Raw genomic sequence first — 21,702 nt, 5'->3', positions numbered from 1 at the left:
CCTAGTAAAACTGACTATCCTACCAATCCTCGACTTTGGTGATGTCATTTTCAAAATAACTTCCAATACTCTACTCAGCAAACTGTATTCAGTCTATCACAGGGCATGCGTTTTGTCAACAAATCACCTTATACCACCGACCTCCGCGACCTGTATGCTCTAGTCCGCTGGCCCTCGCTACATATTCGTTGCCAGGCCCACGGGCTACAGGTCATCTATAAGTCTTTGCTTGGTAAAGCTCCGCCTTATCTCAGCTCACAAGTCAACCACACCTACCCGTAGCACGCACTCCAGCAGGTATATCTCACTGGTCATCTCCAAAGCCAACACCGCGCTTGGCAGCCTTTTCTTCCAGTTCTCTGCTGCCAGTGACTGGAACGAATTGCAAAAATCGTTGAAGCTGGAGACTTATATTTCCCTCACTCATTTTAGCATCAGCTATCTGAGCAGCTAACCGATCGCTGCAGCTGTACACAGTCCATCTGTAAATAGCCCACCCAATCTACCTACCTCATCCCCATATTGTTTTTATTTACTTTTCTGCTCTTTTGCACACCAGTATCCCTACTTACACACCATCATCTGCTCACCATCATCTGCTCATCTATCACTCCAGTGTTAGTCTGCTAAATTGTAATTACTTTGCTACTATGGCCTATTTATTGCCTTACCTCCTCACGCCATTTGCACACACTGTATAAAGACTTTCTTTTTTTATATTGTGTTACTGACTGTATGTTTGTTTATCCCATGTAACTCTGTGTTGTTGTTTGTGTCGCACTGCTTTGCTTTATCTTGGCCAGGTCGCAGTTGTAAATGAGAACTTGTTCTCAACTAGTTTACCTGCTTAAATAAAGGTGAAATAAAAATAAGAAGAAATAAGAAAGGAGATGGGCATCAGGATAGATAATAATAAGGTATTTGAGGTAGATATGTACATGAAGGCAGGGTAAAGTGACTAGACATCAGGATAGATAATAATAAGGTATTTGAGGTAGATATGTACATGAAGGCAGGGTAAAGTGACTAGACATCAGGATAGATAATAATAAGGTATTTGAGGTAGATGTGTACATGAAGGCAGGGTAAAGTGACCAGGCATCAGGATAGATAATAATAAGGTATTTGAGGTAGATATGTACATGAAGGCAGGGTAAAGTGACCAGGCATCAGGATAGATAATAATAAGGTATTTGAGGTAGATATGTACATGAAGGCAGAGTAAAGTGACTAGACATCAGGACAGTTAATAATAAGGTATTAGAGGTAGATATGTACATGAAGGCAGGGTAAAGTGACAAGGCATCAGGATAGATACTAATAAGGTATTTGAGGTAGATATGTACATGAAGGCAGGGTAGAGTGACTAGACATCAGGATAGTTAATAATAAGGTATTTGAGGTAAATATGTACATGAAGGCAGGGTAAAGTGACTAGACATCAGGATAGATAATAATAAGGTATTTGAGGTAGATATGTACATGAAGGCAGGGTAAAGTGACTAGACATCAGGATAGATAATAATAAGGTATTTGAGGTAGATATGTACATGAAGGCAGGGTAAAGTGACTAGGCATCAGGATAGATAATAATAAGGTATTTGAGGTAGATATGTACATGAAGGCAGGGTAAAGTGACTAGGCATCAGGATAGATAATAATAAGGTATTTGAGGTAGATATGTACATGAAGGCAGGGTAAAGTGACTAGGCATCAGGATAGATAATAATAATAGTAAAATAAAGAACAGACCATAGTCCACACACACATAGATCACATACACCAGTGGAGGCTGCTGATTGGAGGACGGCTCATGATAATCAATTGAACGGAGCCAATGGAATGGCATAAAGCAGCAGGAAACCATCCAGGCATTACCACGAGCCCATCCTCCCCAATTAAGGTGCCACCAACCTCCTGTGACACACACACACCCTAGTCCACACACACAGACCCCTGCAAACAGACACACACCCTAATCCACACACACAGACCCCTGCAAACAGACACACACCCTAGTCCACACATCAGACCCCTGTACACAGACAATCAAAGTCAAACAAAGCGGTCCGTGAAATAATGAGGTCTGGGAATACAGTGGTGAATACATGTCAAGGCTAAAACCTTAAGATGAACTTGTTGTCGTTGTCTCTGTTCTCATAGTTGAAAATCCATCAATTACAAAACAATATAAAATAATTTACAAATAAATCAAATAAAAAAAGAAATAACTTAATAAATAATAAAATAAACTTTATTTGGATAGTTGAAATGTTACTGATAGTCCGTAGACTAACTATCTACTAACCCTAACCTTAACCCTTATCCTAACCCTAACCTTAACCCTAATTCTAACCCAAACCGTAACCTTAGCAACCAGTTTCTTAGCAACAGATGTGTTGGTGTAGTGTATGACCATCTACAGGACTATCTGCCTTTCAAAATAAAGTGTGACCACTTAGTGTAACGTCCTGACCAGAGTTATTATGTGTTTTGCTTGTTTAGTGTTGGTCAGGACGTGAGCTGGGTGGGAATTCTATGTTGTGTGTCTAGTTTGTCTGTTTCTATGTCCAGCCTAATATGGTTCTCAATCAGAGGCAGATGGTAATCGTTGTCCCTGATTGAGAATCATATATAGGAGGCTTGTTTTGTGTTGGGATTTTGTGGGTGTTTGTTTCCTGTCTCTGTGGTTGTCTGCACCAGATAGGTCTGTCTCGGTTTTTGCACATTTTGTTATTTTGTATGTTGTTTGTAGTGTTTCACTTGTCTTTTATTAAACATGTTGAACACTAGCCGCGCTGCGCTTTGGTCCTCTCCTTCACCCCAGGAAGAACGCCGTTACACTGAGACTACACATCAACATGTTCTGGATGAATAGACAGGGTACGAGAGCCAGACCCTATCCCACAGGGTACAGGGTATATACAGTACCAGTCAAAAGTTTGGACACACTAACTCATTCAAGTCTTTTTCTTAATTTTTACTATTTTATACGTTGTAGAATAACAACGAAGACATCAAAACTACTACTTTGAAGAATCTCAAATCTAAAATATATTTAGATTTGTTTAACACTTTTTCGGTTACTACATGATTCCATATGTGTTATTTAATAGTTTTCATGTTTTAACTATTATTCTACAATGTAGAAAATAGTACAAATAAAGAAGAACCATTGAATGAGTAGGTGTGTCCAAACCTTTGACTGCTACTATGTGTAAAGTGTTTGTCTGTTCCACTGGCTACAGTTCACAGTGATTTAATATCTATTCTATTCTGTTCTAATGTATCCTAATCTATTTTTATTATATTCTATTCCATCACAGATAAACCCCGTATTTAGATGTACAGTAGCCTATAGGCTGTGTGTATGTTTTTACATCTATAGCAGTATTCACATCCATTGTCTTTTTCCACATTTTGTTGTGTTACAGCCTGAATTTAAAATTGTTTAAATTGACAATTTTTGTCACTGGCCTAAACACAATACGCCATCATGTAAAAGTGGAATTATGTTTTTCAAAATGTTTACAAATTAAAAGCTGAAATGTCTTGATGTAACAGTATAACTTTAGTCCGTCCCCTCGCCCCGACCCGGGCGCGAACCAGGGACCCTCTGCACACATCAACAACAGTCACCCATGAAGCATCGTTACCCATCGCTCCACAAAAGCCGCGGCCCTTGCAGAGCAAGGGGAAACCCTACTTCAAGGTCTCAGAGCAAGTGACGTCACCGATTGAAAGGCTATTAGCGCGCACCACCGCTAACTAGCTAGCCATTTCACATCGGTTACATTCAGTCAATAAGTATTCAAGCCCTTTGTTATGGCAAGCCTAAATACACTAAGGAGTAAAACTGTGCTTAAAAAGTTACATAATAAGTTGCATGGATTCACTCTGTGTGTAATAATAGTGTTTAACATGATTGTTTAATGACTACCTCACTTCTGTACCCCACACATACAATTATCTACAAGGTCCCTCAGTCGAGCAGTGAATTTCATACACAGATTCAATCACAAAGACCAGGAAGGTTTTCAATGCCTCACAAAGAAGGTCACCTATTGATAGATGGGTAAAATAAAAAGCAGACATTGACTATTCCTTTAAGCATGGTGAAGTTATTCATTACACTTTGGACGGTATATCAATACACCCAGTCACTACAGAGATACAGGTGTCCTTCCTAACTCAGTAGCAGGAGAGGAAGGAAACTGCTCAGGGATTTCACCATGAAGACAATGGTGACTTTAAAAACAGCTATAACGTTAAATTGCTGTGATGGGAGAAAACTGAGGATGGATCAACAACTTTATAGTTACTCCACAATACTAACCTAAAAATATTTCATCCATTTTGAATTCAGGCTGTAACACAACATCCTGTGGAATAAGTCAAAGCGGTAGGAATTCTTTCTGAAAGCACTGTATGTATGAGCATTATTTTGTCTGTGCCCTGACTGAGCCTTGACTGCAGTTCCTAGTGATTTACTACTGCAGTTTTCAGTGAGTTTTTTCCCATATGACGCCGACACCATAACAAAGCAGGAGTGGATTCCCACTGAGACAGGAGCACATGGACGCAGCACGGAATATGTTAACATCCTCCTTAAGCGTTACCTGCTCTGTATGATCTGGAAAGGAGACAACTGGTTTGGACAACAACATGGTCTGCTTGTAGGAGACCATGACTGAGAATTAGGTTAATCAATTCACACTAAAACGATAGCAGGCTGTGGCTACTTTTCTTATGGGTTTTGTAAAAATAGGCCTGTTAGTTTTATGAATACATTAACCCTTATCTATATATTTACTTATTTACTTTTCAAAAAAATCTCTCATTAATAGCAGTCTTTCTCGAGAAAAACAATTGGCAGTACCATTAATGGTTTATTTTGAATTCTCTAATCTATTGCAATATCTCACCCAAAATGTACCTTGGATTCAGAAGATCTACTATATTGTTTTATATTGTATTCTATTATATTCCCTCTTAATCGCAGGGACAGAGCAACACTCATATCGGTAAATAGACTACATTAGCTAACGAAAAAAGCTATATTGTGCTAAGCAGTGCGCGAGTCTGCCTGCCCTGAAAGTGCGATGTTAAAACTGCGAAATGTCACCTGAGGAACTGTAGGTCTGTAGGGCTGCAGGACTGTAAAGCTGTTGAGCTGTAGGGCTGTAGGGCTGTAGGACTGTAAAGCCGTAGGGCTGTAGGGCTGCAGGACTGTAAAGCTGTAGAGCTGTAGGGCTGCAGGACTGTAAAGCTGTAGGGCTGTAGGGCTGCAGGACTGTAAAGCTGTAGGGCTGTAGGACTGTAGGGCTGCAGGACTGTAAAGCTGTAGGACTGTAAAGCCGTAGGGTTGTAGGGCTGTAGGACTGTAAAGCCGTAGGGCTGCAGGACTGTAGGGCTGTAGGGCTGCAGGACTGTAAAGCTGTAGGTCTGTAAAGCCGTAGGGTTGTAGGGCTGCAGGACTGTAAAGCTGTAGGGTTGTAGGGCTGCAGGACTGTACAGCTGTAGGACTGTAAAGCCGTAGGGTTGTAGGGCTGTAGGACTGCAGGACTGTAAAGCTGTAGGACTGTAAAGCCGTAGGGTTGTAGGGCTGTAGGACTGTAAAGCCGTAGGGTTGTAGGGCTGCAGGACTGTAAAGCTGTAGGTCTGTAAAGCCGTAGGGTTGTAGGGCTGCAGGTCTGTAAAGCCGTAGGGTTGTAGGGCTGTAGGGCTGTAGGGCTGCAGGACTGTAAAGCTGTAGGTCTGTAAAGCCGTAGGGTTGTAGGGCTGCAGGACTGTAAAGCTGTAGGTCTGTAGGGCTGCAGGACTGTAGGGCTGCAGGACTGTAGGGCTGTAGGGCTGTAGGGCTGCAGGACTGTAAAGCTGCAGGACTGTAAAGCTGTAGGGTTGTAGGGCTGCAGGACTGTAAAGCTGCAGGACTGTAAATCTGTAGGGTTGTAGGGCTGCAGGACTGTAAAGCTGTAGGACTGTAAAGCCGTAGGTCTGTAGGGCTGCAGGTCTGTAGGGCTGCAGGACTGTAGGGCTGTAGGGCTGTAGGGCTGCAGGACTGTAAAGCTGCAGGACTGTAAAGCTGTAGGGTTGTAGGGCTGCAGGACTGTAAAGCTGTAGGTCTGTAGGGCTGCAGGACTGTAAAGCTGCAGGACTGTAAAGCTGTAGGTCTGTAGGGCTGCAGGACTGTAAAGCCGTAGGGCTGTAGGGCTGCAGGACTGTAAAGCTGTAGGGCTGTAGGACTGTAAAGCCGTAGGGCTGTAGGGCTGCAGGACTGTAAAGCTGTAGGGCTGCAGGACTGTAAAGCTGTAGGGCTGCAGGACTGTAAAGCTGTAGGGCTGCAGGACTGTAAAGCCGTAGGGCTGTAGGACTGTAAAGCCGTAGGGCTGTAGGACTGTAAAGCTGTAGGTCTGTAGGGCTGCAGGACTGTAAAGCCGTAGGGCTAATAGGACTGTAAAGCCGTAGGGCTGTAGGACTGTAAAGCTGTAGGGCTGCAGGACTGTAAAGCTGTAGGGCTGCAGGACTGTAAAGCTGTAGGGCTGCAGGACTGTAAAGCTGTAGGGCTGCAGGACTGTAAAGCTGTAGGGCTGCAGGACTGTAAAGCTGTAGGGCTGCAGGACTGTAAAGCTGTAGGGCTGCAGGACTGTAAAGCTGTAGGGCTGCAGGACTGTAAAGCTGTAGGGCTGTTGAGCTGTAGGGCTGTAGGGCTGTAGGACTGTAAAGCCGTAGGGCTGTAGGACTGTAAAGCTGTAGGGCTGCAGGACTGTAAAGCTGTAGGGCTGCAGGACTGTAAAGCTGTAGGGCTGCAGGACTGTAAAGCTGTAGGGCTGCAGGACTGTAAAGCTGTAGGGCTGCAGGACTGTAAAGCTGTAGGGCTGCAGGACTGTAAAGCTGTAGGGCTGCAGGACTGTAAAGCTGTAGGGCTGCAGGACTGTAAAGCTGTAGGGCTGTTGAGCTGTAGGGCTGTAGGGCTGTAGGACTATCTATTTTAAACCCCACTGCCCCTCACATACACACGCAGTTCTTCATCTTTATATTGTCGCACTCAGGTCGCACCGCAAAGTTTGAACTTTCCACAGCAACTCTCAGATTTCGACAATAGACCGTCAAGGGATCTCTCTCTCTCTCTAGTTCAGTTATTCATTATTGGTGTGCTGCAGATCTATTAAAACATGCTGCGCATGCTGCGTCCTGGCACCGAGGAGTGGAAAATGCGCACTGTCAGTTTCATGCTCTTTTGTTGGCCTCATCGTTGCTGTTTGCAGCGCAGGTCGATATTGAGCAGAGCTGGTGTTTGAGAGAGAACATCCGGATGAGAGAAAGAGCGTCCTTCAGAAGTCCGGCATGCATTTAAGCAGTGAGATCATTGTGTTGGTTATAAATATCTCCGTGTGTGCCAGGCCAGCGGAACCACTCCAGCAAGCAGCTACAACACCAACTTAGTCTCAGAGCATTTGGTATTATTCTGGATGTAAATCCGGGACAGTCCATTTAGTACTTTAAAGTTTCGTATGTTATGTATTAACTTGTGGATGTCCATCATCTATTTCGTACAATATGTTATAAATTACAATTCGTACAATATGCTACGAATTTTCAGAATGTACAATATCTTGTGAATTTACTAAACATATGGTATGTTACAAATACCAATTTGTTGTGACTAACGTTAGCTAGGTGGCTAACGCTAATGTTAGCTAGCTCTAGGGGTTAGGGTTAGGGGTTAGGTTAAAGGTTTAGGGTTATCTAAATAGGTTAAAGTTAGGGTTATGGGAATGGTTAGCTAACGTTCTAAGTAGTTGCAAAGTAGTAAAACAAGTTAGTAGTAGCAAAGTTGCTAATTAGCTAAAATTGTCCCTAGTGAGATTCGATCACGCAACCTTTCGGTTAGCTAGACGTTCGGTAAGACTTCGATTCATCCACCCTCCATTCAATTTTGCCTTAAAGGCAACTTTTTTTTGTCTTATGTAACCATACCAAATGTAACATATAAAACTAATTTGATTGTCCCGGATTTACATGTACTATGTTACATCTAGTCTATGAGACCAGTCTGATAAATACACCGCCTCGCTGCACGGCCGGCCGAACTCTGCTGGAACTGGATGTGCGCGGGGTGCGCACGGTTCCTCGTGCACTGGCACAGCACACTAGAGAGCTCAAGAACCACAACAACAAAATGCCAGAAGGATAAGAAGTGGCCTAGCAGAGCCAGAGGACAGACAGAGTTTCCTTTTTTGTTGTTGGGAAGAATGAATGTTCCTCTCTCTCTTTTTACCTTCGCTCTGCTGCAGCTGATTTGCGCAGCTGTGGTCTCCATCGCCGCGGTAGTAATCACTGGATCGGTTGAATACGTCTCTTTGGAGGACCAACTTCTGGAAGACGGTACTATGAGTGGTTCAGGACGCAGGACTTGCAGACTGTACTGTCGGGTTGGCATTGGTTTTCATCTCCAGATACACACTGACGGAAGAGTCAACGGCAGTCATGAACCTAATCAGTTGAGTAAGTTATTATGAAATCATTCTGCTACGGCCAGGCCTCTCGAAGTGGATATTTAGTTAATTATCCATAAAGTGCGAGTGGATAGAGAGAAGGTCATGCTGAAATGGAAGACTATTGCTGGGTTTCCAACATGAAAGTATTATACATTATTGCATGAAGTTGTCTCTGAACTATAATGTTTAGGCTATTACAATGTATCCTGAAAAAGGTGTCCATTCATATTTTTCCATTAGCCATTTAAACTTTAATTGTAGTATATTTAAGCAATAAGGTACGAGGAGGTGTGGTATATGGCCAATATACCACAGCTAAGGGCTGTTAAGCACGACGCAACGTGGAGTGCCTGGATACAGTCCTTAGTCGTGGTATATTGGCCATATACCACAAACCCCAGAGATGCCTTATAGTGCTATTATAAACTGGTTACCAACGTAATTAGAAGCAGTAAAAATAAACGTTTTGTCATACCTGTGGTATACGGTCTGATATACCACGGCTGTCAGCCAATCGGCATTCAGGGCTCGAACCACCCAGTTTATAATTACTTATATATAACCATGACATGTTTTAGGAATAACAAGTCACTGCATAGCTGTGGAAGGATTGTGTCATGTCAAAATATGCTAAATAATACATACGTAATTTATTCATAGGGTTCTGATTCGTAACATATCTAGCTAACATATATCTATAATATATATCTAGCTACACATGTCAGTCACAGTCAGCGATAGCAGCCCTGCCATTCCTACACCTATCCTTAGCCTCGGGTTACTGGTTTCCCTCAGGAGCTGTTGACTGGAGAATGGCCTGGGCCTGTATTACAGATAGTGTCTCAGAGAAGGAGTGCTGATCTAGGATCAGTTTGACTTTCAGATCATAATGAATGGAATTGTATAAACGGGGGAGACCTGCTCCTAGATCAGCACTCTGTGGAATGGCTTGTTTTGTGACTCTTTGGGACAGGTTTGTATGTGTAACAGGTGCAGCAGAAGAGACCAGGATGGTTTGGATTGGACTTCAGTATGATTGTCATCACAACAATGCAATGTGCAACATGATTGGATGGTTGTCATTGGCTCTGTGTGTTACAACGTTGGGACGTACTCGTTTTCTAATTATAGTTTCCTCAGTCTAAAAGTGTTTTAAATTCATATCTTTTTTAAATATATATATAATAATAATAAAAAATTGTTAATGGCAAAAAGTATAGCTAGTCAAATAATGTTACTCTGGATGATGATGTAATTGATGGAAACACTCTTGTAAATCTTTATAAATATAATAATACGATCTTATAGGCTAACTATTATATACTATTTTATAAGACCATTTCAAAGAGGACAAGTCACCTATAGTAATACTACAGTAATACTATAGTAATACTATAGTAATACTATAGTAATACTACAGTAATACTATAGTAATACTACAGTAATACTATAATAATACTACATTAATACTATAGTGGTACTACAGTAATACTATAGTGGTACTACAGTAATACTATAGTAATACTTGTTTGAGATCAAAACAGTAACAGGAATCTGAAAAGTGTGTCTGTGTGTCTCCAGCCTACAAATCAAATCAAGTTGTATTGGTCACATACACATGGTGTGTCTCCAGCCTACAAATCAAATCAAGTTGTATTGGTCACATACACATGGTGTGTCTCCAGCCTACAAATCAAATCAAGTTGTATTGGTCACATACACATGGTGTGTCTCCAGCCTACAAATCAAATCAAGTTGTATTGGTCACATACACATGGTGTGTCTCCGGCCTACATGTAGCCGACACATAAATCAGGATTTGACCTTTAGTAGACTTCCTCAACCCCAGACATCTACTAACTCTCATTTCCTTTAGTAAACTATTTAAAGCTGACCATAAACATACTGTAATTCTCTCTTTCTCTGTTTTCATTTCATGGTTTTTAGAAGCCTTGTCATATTACACTACCTGGAAACATAGTTGTTTTTAAAAACTACGGATCTGGTCGTTTTGTGAATCCTTTTCCAGTGGTAATTTTAATAAAGTCTTAATTTCTCTCCATTTAAAACGTAAATAATATTAACGTATAATAATGCCTCATGAGCTTAGCGCAACTATCTTACCCTATCATAACGCCAAAATATAAGGTTACATATTTCTGGCCCGTCCTTCAGCTGTACCAAAACAAGTGGTGGGTGAGTAGTATACCACAACCGAGGGAAGAGCAGAATGTAGTTTTAATGTGTCGGCTGTTCTAACAGAGACAACAGCAAGACGGGATGTCTGTGACTGACCACTTGACAATCGAGTCTCATATTATCATCATTCATTGAATTTGATATTGATTTCAAAAAGGAATCAACTTTCTTTTTTTTTTGTAATGTTGTCTACTCCCATTAACATCAATGCATGATTAACAAGTTGTTGAGTTGTGTGTTTGTTGACAACTTTGATGTAGGATTACTGAAGATGGCTAGCAGCCCTTCTTACTTCTGTTTCTCCAAGAAAATAGATACGGTAAAATATATTCCAGCAACTCAGTAACACATACAATGGTAATACAGTGTTGTTACTATAGTGTTGTTACTATAGTGTTGTTACTATAGTGTTGTTACTATAGTGTTATTACTATAGTGTTATTACTATTACTATAGTGTTATTACTATAGTGTTATTACTATAGTGTTATTACTATAGTGTTATTACTACAGTGTTATTACTATAGTGTAATTACTACAGTGTTATTACTACAGTGTTATTACTATAGTGTAATTACTGTTACTATAGTGTTATTACTATTACTATAGTGTTGTTACTATAGTGTTGTTACTATAGTGTAATTACTATAGTGTAATTACTATAGTGTTGTTACTATAGTGTTGTTACTATAGTGTTATTACTATAGTGTTATTACTATAGTGTTGTTACTATAGTGTTGTTACTATAGTGTTGTTACTATAGTGTTGTTACTATAGTGTTGTTACTATAGTGTTATTACTATAGTGTTATTACTATTACTATAGTGTTATTACTATAGTGTTGTTACTATAGTGTTGTTACTATAGTGTTGTTACTATAGTGTTGTTACTATAGTGTTATTACTATAGTGTTATTACTATTACTATAGTGTTATTACTATAGTGTTATTACTATAGTGTTATTACTATAGTGTTGTTACTATAGTGTTATTACTATAGTGTAATTACTACAGTGTTATTACTACAGTGTTATTACTATAGTGTAATTACTACAGTGTTATTACTACAGTGTTATTACTATAGTGTAATTACTGTTACTATAGTGTTATTACTATTACTATAGTGTTGTTACTATAGTGTTGTTACTATAGTGTAATTACTATAGTGTAATTACTATAGTGTTGTTACTATAGTGTTGTTACTATAGTGTTGTTACTATAGTGTTATTACTATAGTGTTATTACTATAGTGTTGTTACTATAGTGTTGTTACTATAGTGTTGTTACTATAGTGTTGTTACTATAGTGTTATTACTATAGTGTTATTACTATTACTATAGTGTTATTACTATAGTGTTATTACTATAGTGTTATTACTATAGTGTTATTACTATAGTGTTATTACTATATTGTTATTACTATAGTGTTATTACTATAGTGTTATTACTATAGTGTTGTTACTATAGTGTCGTTACTATAGTGTTGTTACTACAGTGTTATTACTATAGTGTTATTACTATTACTATAGTGTTATTACTATAGTGTTATTACTATTACTATAGTGTTATTACTATAGTGTTGTTACTATAGTGGCATTACTATAGCGTTATTACTATAGCGGTATTACTATAGTGTTATTACTATAGTGTTATTACTATAGTGTTATTAATATAGTGGTATTACTATAGTGTTATTACTATAGTGTTATTACTATAGTGTTATTACTATAGTGTAATTACTATGTTACTGAGGTACGTCAGTGTAGTAACACGGCTGTAGTTACCAAGGTAACCTCAGTGTAAAAACGCGGCTGTAGTTACCGAGGTAACTTCAGTGTAAAAACTCCGCTGTAGTTACCGAGGTAACGTCAGTGTAAAAACGCGGCTGTAGTTACTGCAGTCACAGCGTTGTTGTTTAGAGTATTTCATTAATCGCTTTGTAATTGTAAAGTCATGGAGTTGATTATTTTTTTGTTATTACACAAGTAGAATGAGTAACAGTCCCTATAATGAACTGGATCATAACTAAATCCTTTTAGAGGGACCAAAGTGTAAACTAAAGGTTCTTTGATGGCTGTTGCCAACTGGCTGCCGCCCTGTTAATGAAACAAGGACAACCATCAATCCCTGCAATGTTTTTTCAGATAGAAAGAGAGAGAGAAATAGAGAAATATATAAAGATAGAGAGAGAGAGACAGAGACAGAGAGAGAGAGAGAATGAGAGAGAGACAGAGAGAGACAGAGAGTGAGAGAGAGACAGAGAGAGACAGAGAGAGACAGAGAGAGACAGAGACAGAGACAGAGAGAGACAGAGACAGAGACAGAGAGAGAGAGAGAGAGACAGAGAGAGAGAGAGAGACAGAGAGAGAGAGAGAGACAGAGAGAGAGAGACAGAGACAGAGAGGAACAAAGAGAGGAACCCTAGAAAATCCTAGAAATAGTACATACTGATGTATTGTTGTGATGATGATTCTGTTCTCAGGCGTCCTGGAGCTCTTTGCGGTTTCTCAGGGGGTCATCGCTATCCGAGGAGTCTACAGCAACAGATTCTTAGCCATGAACAAGAGAGGAAGGCTACATGCTATCGTAAGTATCCTATTTATTATATAGTGCACTACTTTTGCCCAGGGCCCATAGGGTGCCATTTTGGATAACATTTTGGATAACATTTTGGATAACATTTTGGATACCATTTTGGGTGCCATTTTGAGAAGAGACTTTCAGAAACTCCATTGTTTCTTGTCCTGAAATGAATTTGGCCTGAACACTAAAGGAAGATGAAAGCCATAGCATGGCCTCAGATCTGTTTGTGCTGTGTTGCCACAATGGGACCAGGCTAGAAAGTCATGGCACTGACAACAAATGTGAACCATCATGAGAATTGCAGATTTATTGTCTTCTTTTTTTAAACTCTGAATTGCTTCAAACGACTTTAAATCTGTGCCCAGCAGTCAGTCAACCAGTCAGTCAGTCAGCCAGCCAGCCAGCCAGGGGGGCAGCTACACTGCTGTTTGTAAGCTGGCCAGCCAAACAGCCAGCCAGTCAGCCAGCCACCCAGGCAGAAAGCCACACTGCTACTTTGTAAGCAGGCCTGCCAAACAGCCAGCCAGCCAGCCACCCAGGCAGAAAGCCACACTGCTACTTTGTAAGCAGGCCAGCCAAACAGCCAGCCAGTCAGCCAGCCACCCAGGCAGAAAGCCACACTGCTACTTTGTAAGCAGGCCCGCCAAACAGCCAGCCAGCCAGACACCCAGACAGAAAGCCACACTGCTACTTTGTATGCAGGCCTACCAGTCATCTAGCTCTGCTGACAGTCATCTGTAGGGAGCCTGGGCTTGGCCTGGCCCGGTAGATAGATGCAAGCCTCTTCCTGTTAGCATGTGTAAATGGGCAGTCCAGATAGTCTAGGAAGGCTGATAATATACATAGATAGAGAGAAAGACAGCGAGCTCGAGAGCGAGAGAGAGTGAGAGAGAGCGAGATAGAGACAAATCTTGTGAATGAGACAGACAGAGAGAGTGTGAGAGAGAGACACAGAGAGAGAGAAAAAGAGAGAGAGAGAGACAGAGAGAGAGAGAGAGAAACAAAGTGTGTGAATGAGACAGAAAGAGAGAGCGAGAGAGAGAGAGAGCGAGAGACACAGAGAGAGAGAAACAGATACACAGAGAGAAACAAAGCGTGTGAATGAGAGACAGAGTGAGAGAGAGAGAGCAAGAGAGAGAGAGACAGGAGAGAGAGAGATAGAGAGAGAGAGAGAGAGAGAGAGAGAGAGAGAGAGAGAGAGAGAGAGAGAGACAGAGAGAGAGAGAGAAAGAGAGAGAGAGACAGAGAGAGAGAAACAAAGGGATAAATGGGTAGATTCCTGTAAGCCGCTGCAGACACAGTGAACAATTATAGTGAGTCCAGCTGTATAGGATCCATCAGTGGAGAATTAGTCTGGATTCTCCTCGCTCGCTCGCCACACACACACACACACACACACACACACACACACACACACACACACATCAATACTAATTCTCCGTCGATGGATCCTATACAGCTGGATTATCTCTATTTGTCCACTGTGTCTGAAGCGGTTTATAGGACCCTACGAGCCCCCCGACCAGACAGACGAGCCCCCCGACCACAGATAGACGTGCCCCCACGACCACAGACAGACGAGCCCCCCAACCAGACAGACGAGCCCCCCGACCACAGATAGACGTGCCCCCACGACCACAGACAGACGAGCCCCCCAACCAGACAGACGAGCCCCCCGACCTGACAGACGAGCCCCCCGACCTGACAGACGAGCCCCCAGACCAGACAGACGAGCCCCCAGACCAGACAGACGAGCCCCCAACCAGACAGACGAGCCCCCCGACCAGACAGACGAGCCCCCCGACCAGAGACAGACGAGCCCCCCAACCAGACAGACGAGCCCCCAACCAGACAGACGAGCCCCCAGACCAGACAGACGAGCCCCCCAACCAGACAGACGAGCCCCCCAACCAGACAGACGAGCCCCCAACCAGACAGACAAGCCCCCCAACCAGACAGACGAGCCCCCGACCAGACAGACGAGCCCCCAACCAGACAGACGAGCCCCCAACCAGACAGACGAGCCCCCCGACCAGACAGACGAGCCCCCCAACCAGACAGACGAGCCCCCCAACCAGACAGACGAGCCCCCCGACCAGAGACAGACGAGCCCCCCTCGTCTGTCTGGTCTGGGGCTCATGTTTCACACACTGTCTTTATGTTGTAATCCGTCTGTCACATTTAATATTCAGATGTTTTCACAGTGGCAATTTATTGTCTGGAATAATGGGCAAGTAGACAGATGTGTACTGAAGTGTTTTATCTACCCAGCCAGCCACGACAAACAACGTCTCTTCTAAGGTCAAAGGGTCACCTGGATTTATTGAGCAAACGATGGAGGGAGGGAGTGACGGAGGGAGAGAAAGAGAGAATTAAATGAATCCTAGTAAAACATTATGCATGGCTTTTTTATACTTCTGTTATTGTTCTGAGGGTGTGCTGATCTATCTTGGTACTGAAGATTTGGTGAGGCGGTAGAGAGAATAAACCTAGCTACGCCACACCCTGGAGCTCTGTCTAACCATACAGGTTATTATATATGGTGGGAGCTCTGTCTAACCATACAGGTTATTATATCTGGTGGGAGCTCTGTCTAACCATACAGGTTATTATATCTGGTGGGAGCTCTGTCTAACCATACAGGTTATTATATCTGGTGGGAGCTCTGTCTAACCATACAGGTTATTATATCTAGTGGGAGCTCTGTCTAACCATACAGGTTATTATATCTAGTGGGAGCTCTGTCTAACCATACAGGTTATTATATCTAGTGGGAGCTCTGTCTAACCATACAGGTTATTATATCTGGTGGGAGCTCTGTCTAACCATACAGGTTATTATATCTGGTGGGAGCTCTGCCTAACCATACCATACAGGTTATTATATCTGGTGGGAGCTCTGTCTAACCATACAGGTTATTATATCTAGTGGGAGTTCTGTCTAACCATACAGGTTATTATATCTGGTGGGAGCTCTGTCTAACCATACAGGTTATTATATCTAGTGGGAGTTCTGTCTAACCATACAGGTTATTATATCTGGTGGGAGCTCTGTCTAACCATACAGGTTATTATATCTGGTGGGAGCTCTGTCTAACCATACAGGTTATTATATCTGGTGGGAGCTCTGTCTAACCATACAGGTTATTATATCTGGTGGGAGCTCTGTCTAACCATACAGGTTATTATATATGGTGGGAGCTCTGTCTAACCATACAGGTTATTATATCTGGTGGGAGCTCTGTCTAACCATACAGGTTATTATATCTGGTGGGAGCTCTGTCTAACCATACAGGTTATTATATCTGGTGGGAGCTCTGTCTAACCATACAGGTTATTATATCTGGTGGGAGCTCTGTCTAACCATACAGGTTATTATATCTGGTGGGAGCTCTGTCTAACCATACAGGTTATTATATCTAGTGGGAGCTCTGCCTAACCATACAGGTTATTATATCTGGTGGGAGCTCTGTCTAACCATACAGGTTATAATATCTGGTGGGAGCTCTGTCTAACCATACAGGTTATTATATCTGGTGGGAACTCTGTCTAACCATACCATACAGGTTATTATATCTGGTGGGTGCTCTGCCTAACCATACAGGTTATTATATCTGGTGGGAGCTCTGTCTAACCATACAGGTTATTATATCTGGTGGGAGCTCTGTCTAACTATACAGGTTATTATATCTGGTGGGAGCTCTGTCTAACTATACAGGTTATTATATCTGGTGGGAGCTCTGTCTAACCATACAGGTTATTATATCTGGTGGGAGCTCTGTCTAACTATACAGGTTATTATATCTGGTGGGAGCTCTGTCTAACTATACAGGTTATTATATCTGGTGGGAGCTCTGTCTAACCATACAGGTTATTATATCTGGTGGGAGCTCTGTCTAACCATACAGGTTATTATATCTGGTGGGAGCTCTGTCTAACTATACAGGTTATTATATATGGTGGGAGCTCTGTCTAACCATACAGGTTATTATATCTGGTGGGAGCTCTGTCTAACCATACAGGTTATTATATCTAGTGGGAGCTCTGTCTAACCATACAGGTTATTATATCTGGTGGGAGCTCTGCCTTACCATACAGGTTATTATATATGGTGGGAGCTCTGTCTAACCATACAGGTTATTATATCTAGTGGGAGCTCTGTCTAACCATACAGGTTATTATATCTGGTGGGAGCTCTGTCTAACCATACAGGTTATTATATCTGGTGGGAGCTCTGTCTAACCATACAGGTTATTATATCTGGTGGGAGCTCTGTCTAACCATACAGGTTATTATATCTGGTGGGAGCTCTGTCTAACCATACAGGTTATTATATCTGGTGGGAGCTCTGTCTAACTATACAGGTTATTATATCTGGTGGGAGCTCTGTCTAACCATACAGGTTATTATATATGGTGGGAGCTCTGTCTAACCATACAGGTTATTATATCTGGTGGGAGCTCTGTCTAACCATACAGGTTATTATATCTGGTGGGAGCTCTGTCTACCCATACAGGTTATTATATCTGGTGGGAGCTCTGTCTAACCATACAGGTTATTATATCTGGTGGGAGCTCTGTCTAACCATATAGGTTATTATATCTAGTGGGAGCTCTGTCTAACTATACAGGTTATTATATCTGGTGGGAGCTCTGTCTGACCATGCAGGTTATTATATCTGGTGGGAGCTCTGCCTAACCATACAGGTTATTATATCTGGTGGGGGCTCTGTCTAACCATACAGGTTATTATATCTGGTGGGAGCTCTGTCTTACCATACAGGTTATTATATCTGGTGGGAGCTCTGTCTAACCATACAGGTTATTATATCTGGTGGGAGCTCTGTCTAACCATACCATACAGGTTATTATATCTGGTGGGAGCTCTGTCTAACCATACAGGTTATTATATCTAGTGGGAGCTCTGTCTAACCATACCATACAGGTTATTATATCTGGTGGGAGCTCTGTCTAACCATACAGGTTATTACATCTGGTGGGAGCTCTGTCTAACCATACAGGTTATTATATCTGGTGGGAGCTCTGTCTAACCATACAGGTTATTATATCTGGTGGGAGCTCTGTCTAACCATACAGGTTATTATATCTGGTGGGAGCTCTGTCTAACCATACAGGTTATTATATCTGGTGGGAGCTCTGTCTAACCATACCATACAGGTTATTATATCTGGTGGGAGCTCTGTCTAACCATACAGGTTATTATATCTGGTGGGAGCTCTGTCTAACAATACAGGTTATTATATCTGGTGGGAGCTCTGTCTAACCATACAGGTTATTATATCTGGTGGGAGCTCTGTCTAACCATACAGGTTATTATATCTGGTGGGAGCTCTGTCTAACCATACAGGTTATTATATCTGGTGGGAGCTCTGTCTAACCATACAGGTTATTATATCTGGTGGGAGCTCTGTCTAACCATACAGGTTATTATATCTGGTGGGAGCTCTGTCTAACCATACAGGTTATTATATCTGGTGGGATCTCTGTCTAACCATACAGGTTATTATATCTAGTGGGAGCTCTGTCTAACCATACAGGTTATTATATCTGGTGGGAGCTCTGTCTAACCATACAGGTTATTATATCTGGTGGGAGCTCTGTCTAACCATACAGGTTATTATATCTAGTGGGAACTCTGTCTAACCATACAGGTTATTATATCTGGTGAGAGCTCTGTCTAACCATACAGGTTATTATATCTGGTGGGAGCTCTGTCTAACCATACAGGTTATTAGATCACCTGTGGGCATCCTGGGGTACTACATGTTGTAGTTTCCCACCGAAAGGTTATTTTTAGGCTTAGTTAGGAATGTTTTGAGATCGTTGGATCAGAAATGTCAAATCAAGTGCTCCATTTGTTTGAATCACAGTACAGACGTTTGTAAAAGCGTAAAGAGGAAATGAACAGTCAACTAGGGTTAATAGAGCTTGTCTTTCTAAGATCCTTGGTGACTGACGGCTCTCGTCTCCTTAAGGAAGTCCCAGCTCAGATGGAGAGGGGTAGGAATGAGTACGGAGATGGATCGTAGAGCAGGGGGATATGTACGGTAATACTGTATGTGCTGGCGGGGTGCTTGTGAATGTTGAAGAATTTTACATTGGGGAAATTGAGACATTCATTTTGTGTAAAACACTTAACCATTTTGCTCTCTGTAACATTATGTTGTGTAACATTATGTTGTGTAACATTATGTTGTGTAACATGCGTAACCATTTTGCTCTCTGTAACATTATGTTGTGTTTGTGTTTTCCAGGAGCGATTCACGGACGACTGTAGGTTCTGGGAGCGTTTCCAGGAGAGCAGTTACAACACTTACGCCTCAGTGTTGCACCGGAACCACCGGACGGGACGGGACTGGTACGTGGCCCTGAACAAGAGAGGAAAATCCAAGATGGGCTCCAGCCCCAGGGTCAAATCACAGCACGTTTCCACGCATTTCCTCCCCAGGCTCAACGACCTGCACAGCGTCCGAGGCTTCACCATCACCGACAGGAGCAAAGAGAGGAGGAAACACCAGCCGCCACTGACCAAACCGCCCTCCCAGCAATACGGGGATGTTAATGCAGAGACGGGGAAGAGGGTGCAGACTGTCAAGTACTGGCCCAAGTTTCGGTTTGGATAGACTGCGAAGTGATGAGGGATGAAGTAATACCAACGATGTGCGTTATATGGATTGATAGGATGGATTACTGGCCACCATAAACATGGACATGACACCTGTTGCCCTCAAATATTTTTTTCCCGCTGAACTTTTACTTTCTGTTATTTCTAAGCATTCCAGTTGTCATAAAGTAGTGAGTTTTAAACCAAAGGGATGTAATATGCAAATCATTAAGCTTTGTGATTGTAAAGCTATGATGGTTACAATGCTTCCGAAGGTGATCCCTTTCGGCCAATTAAAAACACAACATGAGATAACTAGTTCATATATGGTTAGAAACACAACATGAGGTACATTACATTACCATTACATTATCTCCTGGGTGGCGCAGTGGTCTAGGGCACTGCATCGCAGTGCTAGCTGCGCCACCAGAGTCACGCCCAGGCTGGGCTGGGTTCGCGCCCAGGCTCTGTCGCAGCCGGCCGCAACCGGGAGATCCGTGGGGCGATGCACAATTGGCATAGCGTCGTCCGGGTTAGGGAGGGTTTGGCCGGTAGGGAGGGTTTGGCCGGTAGGGATATCCTTGTCTCAGTATGTAAAAAAAAAAAAAAAAAAAAAAAATGTATGCACTCTGGATAAGAGCGTCTGCTAAATGACTAAAATGTAAAAATGTAAATGTAAAAGACACCTGCTCCTCGAACATCTCATTCCAAAATCATGGGCTTTAATATGGAGTTTGCTTTGCTGCTATAACAGCCTCCACTCTTCTGGGAAGGCTTTCCACTAGATGTTGGAACATTGCTGCGGAGACTTGTTTCCATTCAGCCATAAGAGCATTAATGAGTTCAGGCACTGATGTTTGGCGATTAGTCGCAGTCGGCTTTCCAGTCGATTAGTCGCAGTCGACCTCGCTTTGTGCACGGGGTCATTGTCATGCTGAAACAGGAAAGGGCCTTCCCCAAACTTTGGCCACAAAGTAGGAAGCACAGAATCGTCTACAATGTCATTGTATGCTGTAGCGTTAAGATTTCCAAATCTGGCCAAACCCAGATTTGTCCGTTGGACTGCCAGATGGTGAAGCGTGATTCATCACTCCAATGGTGGCAAGCTTTACACCACTCCAGCCTACGCTTGGCATAGCGCATGGTGATCTTAGGCTTGTGTGCGGCCGCTCAGCCATGGAAACCCATTTCATGAAGCTCCCGACGAACAGTTCTTGTGCTGGCAGCTTGGAAAAAATTTTACGCGCTTCAGCACTCGGCGGTCCCTTTCTGTGAGCTTGTGAGGCCTACCACTTCGCGACTGAGCCGTTGTTGCTCCTAGACGTTTCCACTTCACAATAATAGCACCTACAGTTGACCGGGGGCAGCTCTAGCAGGGCAGAAATTTTACAAACTGACTTGTTGGAAAGGTGGCATCCTATGTCGGTGCCACATTGAAAGTCACTGAGCTCTTCAGTATGGACCATTCTACTGCCAATGTTTGTCTATGGAGATTGCATGGCATTGTACTCGATGTTACACACCTGTCAACAACTGGTGTGGCTGAAATAGCCGAATCCACTAATTTGAAGGGGTGTCCACATACTTTTGTATATATATAATATAACTAGTTCACATGGTTAGAAACACAACATGACAACTAACTAGTTGATCTTTAACAGCTGGAGGGGGGGATCAAGCAGTAAACTGTCCATCACAGCTATCCTAGATTATAGAGAACAGTCTCACAGCTGTCACTAGAGAACAGTCTCCTACCATGACCCTGTGGCCTGGAGGATGTTCCCAAGAGGACAGTTCCA

General features: G+C 42.4%; 1 protein-coding gene across 2 annotated transcripts; it reads left to right on the top strand.

Moving 5' to 3' along the window:
• Positions 1 to 8,019: 8,019 nt before the first annotated feature.
• On the top strand, positions 8,020 to 20,014 carry LOC139577315 (fibroblast growth factor 5-like). Of its 2 annotated transcripts, none has more exons than XM_071404326.1 (3): positions 8,020 to 8,508; positions 13,180 to 13,283; positions 19,554 to 20,014. In XM_071404326.1, exons 1-3 carry the CDS (start codon positions 8,109 to 8,111, stop codon positions 19,920 to 19,922), a joined length of 873 nt encoding a protein of 290 aa, XP_071260427.1. In that variant the 5' UTR covers positions 8,020 to 8,108; the 3' UTR covers positions 19,923 to 20,014. The 2 variants fall into 2 exon arrangements, with proteins under 2 accessions (XP_071260427.1, XP_071260428.1); XM_071404327.1 differs by having other exon boundaries at positions 8,171 to 8,503.
• The last annotated feature ends 1,688 nt before the right edge of the window (positions 20,015 to 21,702 follow it).

This window comes from Salvelinus alpinus, chromosome 5 (genome assembly GCF_045679555.1).
Source record: "Salvelinus alpinus chromosome 5, SLU_Salpinus.1, whole genome shotgun sequence".
NCBI classification, from domain to species: Eukaryota; Metazoa; Chordata; class Actinopteri; order Salmoniformes; family Salmonidae; genus Salvelinus; species Salvelinus alpinus.
Note: the sequence above shows the minus strand (reverse complement) of the source record. Positions and strands in the feature narration are given on the sequence as shown.

Coding starts and splice junctions, on each gene's coding strand:
- LOC139577315 (XM_071404326.1), top strand. CDS start 8,109: ATGTGCGCGGGGTGCGCACGGTTCCTCGTGCACTGGCACAGCACACTA. Junction 8,509..13,179: donor TCATGAACCTAATCAGTTGA/GTAAGTTATTAT, acceptor TTCTGTTCTCAG/GCGTCCTGGAGCTCTTTGCG. Junction 13,284..19,553: donor GAGGAAGGCTACATGCTATC/GTAAGTATCCTA, acceptor TGTGTTTTCCAG/GAGCGATTCACGGACGACTG.